General features: G+C 48.7%; 1 protein-coding gene across 1 annotated transcript; it reads left to right on the forward strand.

The window, feature by feature from the left end:
• Positions 1-42: 42 nt before the first annotated feature.
• LOC104525533 (transcription factor HES-1) lies at positions 43-831 on the forward strand (the record flags this gene model as incomplete). The annotated part of the gene is made up of 2 exons (XM_010168709.1): positions 43-130; positions 239-831. Coding segments are annotated over 2 exons (681 nt in total), but the record flags the coding sequence as incomplete, so codon positions are not given.
• Between the last annotated feature and the right edge of the window lie 3043 nt (positions 832-3874).

Below are 3874 nucleotides of genomic sequence, written 5' to 3' on the forward strand. Positions count from 1 at the left end.
GCTGTGGTGTGCAGTCCTGACAGCCCGGCTCTCCCCTCGCAGAGCTCCCGGCACTCCAAGCTGGAGAAGGCAGACATCCTGGAGATGACGGTCAAGCACCTGCGAAACCTGCAACGGGCGCAGATGACCGGTAAGTGCAACCTAATTGCCCGTGGGATGGGCTCCAGACCTGGGGATGGGGGGACTGGGGACTGAGCTGCTGACCCACCACTCACCCACCAAACCCTCTGCCCTCCAGCTGCGCTCAGCGCCGACCCCACCGTCCTGGGCAAGTACCGGGCTGGATTCAACGAATGCATGAACGAGGTGACACGGTTCCTCTCCACCTGCGAAGGGGTGAACACCGACGTGCGTAAAAAACGTCTCCTCAGTCACCTCTCAGCTTGCTTGGGCCAAATCGTGGCCATGAACTACCCACCTCCACCACCACCACCGCCATCTGGCCAGCCCGCACATCTGGCACAGCAGCCTCTGCACGTCCAGCTGCCACCCACAGCAGCCGGAGCTGTGCCTGTCCCCTGCAAACTGAACCCTGCTGAAGCCCTGTCCCCAAAAGTCTACGGGGGCTTCCAGCTCGTTCCTGCGACCGATGGCCAATTTGCTTTTCTCATCCCCAATCCAGCCTTCCCTCCCAGTTCTGGACCAGTTATCCCACTCTATGCCAATGCCAACGTCCCGGTATCCACAGGCGGTGGCTCGGGGAACGCAGCCGCCACCCCATCAGCGTCCCCGGTGCAGGGGTTGACAACATTTGGGGGCAGCATTGTTCCAGCGTCCCAGGCGGGGAGTCCCATAGGAGAGCGAAGTGAATCGGTGTGGAGGCCTTGGTGACTTGCCTAAAATAATTCCCTTCCACCCCAAAAAAAACCAACCAAACTCTTCTGTTGGCTCCGTTGTATGGAGCCCTGTTATGTTTGGGTTTTTTTTAAGCAGATTTAAACAGAAAGGAGAGGAGAAAAAAAAAAAAGGACCTCGCTATGAACATGTTATTTATTATTTTCAGAGGTTGGGATCTCGACTTGTATTTTTACTCCTTTAAAATGCCTTTATTTGAGATACTTTTTAAAAAATAAATGAGAAATAGTTTTGTAACAAATATTCAAAAGTATAATGCCAAAGTTGTTTGTATCCCGTTTGTTTGTGTGTGTGTGTATGTGTGCCTGTGTTGAAGCCTTCCAAAAACAAAAAGGAAAAAAAAAAAATTGCAGGTGTTTAAATAAATAAACTCTTTGAAATAGATTTATTTATTTTTTTTCCCCCACTTTCCTTGTATTTTGTTGGGTGAGAGTGGCCAGGGCCAAGCTCATCCTCTGTGTGCATCTCTCTCCAAAAAGTAGGAGTGAATTTTATGGCCCTAAATAAGGCTGTTGGATGGGATTCCTGGGGAAAAATAGTTTGGGGTGAGGTTGGGGGAGGAAAGTGATGGGGGTGTGGCAGTGTCAAATATCTCTTGAGAGCTTTGCCAGTGTTGTGTTCCCACTCAGGAGAAAAAAAGAAGAGATTCCTAAAAATCTGCTCCTGTTTGCTACCTGCTCCTGGAATAACTTTGGATTTCCCTGTAGGGATTGCCTGTGTGGGGCTGGCGTTGCTCAAAAGTTACTATCTTTGCCTACAAAAGAGGCAAGAGAGTCTGTCCCTATTGTGAGGAGGGTAATTAGAAGGTATAAAGGGTCTCATCGAGTATGCAGCGGGCTCTTTGGGAAGTTGGGAACCCTATTGAAACGCCTGGGAACTCGGAGCTGAGGGTTAATGTGTGTCTTTTTTTTTCTCTCTCTCTCATTGACAGGGCCAGATAGACTCTGATACTCAATGCTGTTGTAAATTCAATTGCCTGGCCTCACAATGCCCACCTCATAAAAGAGAATAACTTGGGGTTGTGGCTTTTTTTTTTTTTTGCTTTTTTTCCCCCCCCCCCCTTTTTTTTTTTTTTCTTCCAGTAAGCAAGGGAACTGAGGAAAAGACAGTTTTGCCACCCATTCTGACTCACTCCCAGTACTTGAATCCTGGCCAAGTGGAAGCAATTGCAGCCTCACACGCACAGAATTAACCACTTCCAATTGTCACCAATTAATAAGGCCCGTGGTGTGGAGAAAGACCATTAAGAGTGAATGCCAGGGTATGGAAGGGAAAGCTTTGTGTGTGCTTTGCTCCAAATTTATGAGGTGGGGCTATCGTGTAATCTTCCAGAGAAAAGCCAACTGATGACATGTGTGCACGTCGAAGCCACATCCAGAGGTATAACCCATCTTGGCTGGGCTTCCTCCATCCTCCAGTCTGTGGGATCCTGGTAGGAAAAGCTGATTTTTCCTGATCAGCTTCTCAAGACTGAGGGGTTTTCCTGATCTTTGGACTAGGTGGGTTGAGTTGTGGTGGGACCGGTGGTGTTTTACAGTTCAGAGGATGTTTGCAGAACATCCCATTAATACAACAGACCCAGGGATTTTATTTTATTTTATTTTATTTTATTTTAGAATGGAAATACAATTTTATCTTTCAAGGTCTAGTTCTATTAGCAATCAGGTCGCAGCTCCTGTGAGAACATGGCATTGTGTATGTGTGTGTGTGTTGGGAGGAGTATGTAAAGCAGATTATCTGCTTTCTGAAGGCTTTTTACACCTTTATGAGATTTTTGAGATAAGAGGAGTGCAGGCTCCTTGGAGCCTGGTACTGATCCAGCCCAGCAATTCCTCTGCACCAAAGCGTGGGCAATCGATCAATGCTGAAAGTTCTCCATCCCACAACTAGAACTAGGTATCCATTTGAATCAGGAGGTTCCCAGGAGGTTTTCTTATGCAATCACAGACATAAAATCATGTTACAGCAATTCTCTTCCATCCCCCACAGTCAGTTACTACCCCTCCTCTTCTGTCTGAAGAAGGCTTGGAAGAGCAGATGAAAGCCTGCCTGTCGCCTGCCTGTAAGTGTATCCCTCCCTGGGGCCAGCACCGGGTCTCTGGACTCATCCCTCACTACCCATTTCCCTCCAGATCCCCCCCTTCAATTTGCCAAATTTATTGACAAGGTACCCAGGCCAAAAGTGGAAGTGCCAAGCGCTACGCTGCTGAGTTCAGGCACAGAGAAGAAAAAAAAACACAAACCCAAAAAACCCTCTTTTCTGAGTGGGTTTTAAATGCTCGCAGCAGTGCAAACACAACACGCACCGCGGCGTTCCTTTGGGACCTTCCTTTCCCAGCACCAGAGATGCAGTCATTCACTGCTCTGCCTCTGAAGTGAGACCCTGAAATGCAAACATCTGATGATACCGCTGTCATTTCAGCCTCCACCGAAACTCTGCAAGAGCTCCAAAGGTCTGTGCCTGGGTCCGGGGAGTGCAGAACCTGGACACGAGGTACACGCCAGAAGCTCAAAATCCATCTGCAGAGAGGGATGGTGTTGCTATTAACTCCAAACCACTTCAGGAGATGTACAACATGGGTTCAATCACTGTGTCTGCACCCAGACTCTGTTCTTCTGCAACTGCTCTTCTGGCTTTGCTAGGTTAGTCCTCTATTCCTATTTGCCGTGCTCTTTCAAAGCTTTTTATCCAGCTGCTTTTCCAGATGGGGTGAAATTTGGTCTTATCCCTTTAAAGGTGCAGTAAAAGAGCAAAGTGTGCCTCTGCTGAAAGGTGAAAGTCCACAGGGATGGACCCAGCTCCAAGGCGATAAGGGTTAGGCAAACTGCGGGCAGCCAGAAGTCCATGGCCGTCATGGCACGAGCTGGGTGTGGTGGAGCAAAGTGAGGTGGGAGGAAGACAGCGGTGAAACCTGGCTCGCTGTGATGCCTCCTTCATCTGAACCCTTGTTCCAAGGGAAAAGAAGCGGGGCTAGCTGTTAACTAGCCACCTCCAAAGCCAGCAGAAGGTTAACCCCAG

Source organism: Antrostomus carolinensis, unplaced genomic scaffold, assembly GCF_000700745.2.
Source record: "Antrostomus carolinensis isolate BGI_N321 unplaced genomic scaffold, ASM70074v2 scaffold40255, whole genome shotgun sequence".
NCBI classification, from domain to species: domain Eukaryota; kingdom Metazoa; phylum Chordata; class Aves; order Caprimulgiformes; family Caprimulgidae; genus Antrostomus; species Antrostomus carolinensis.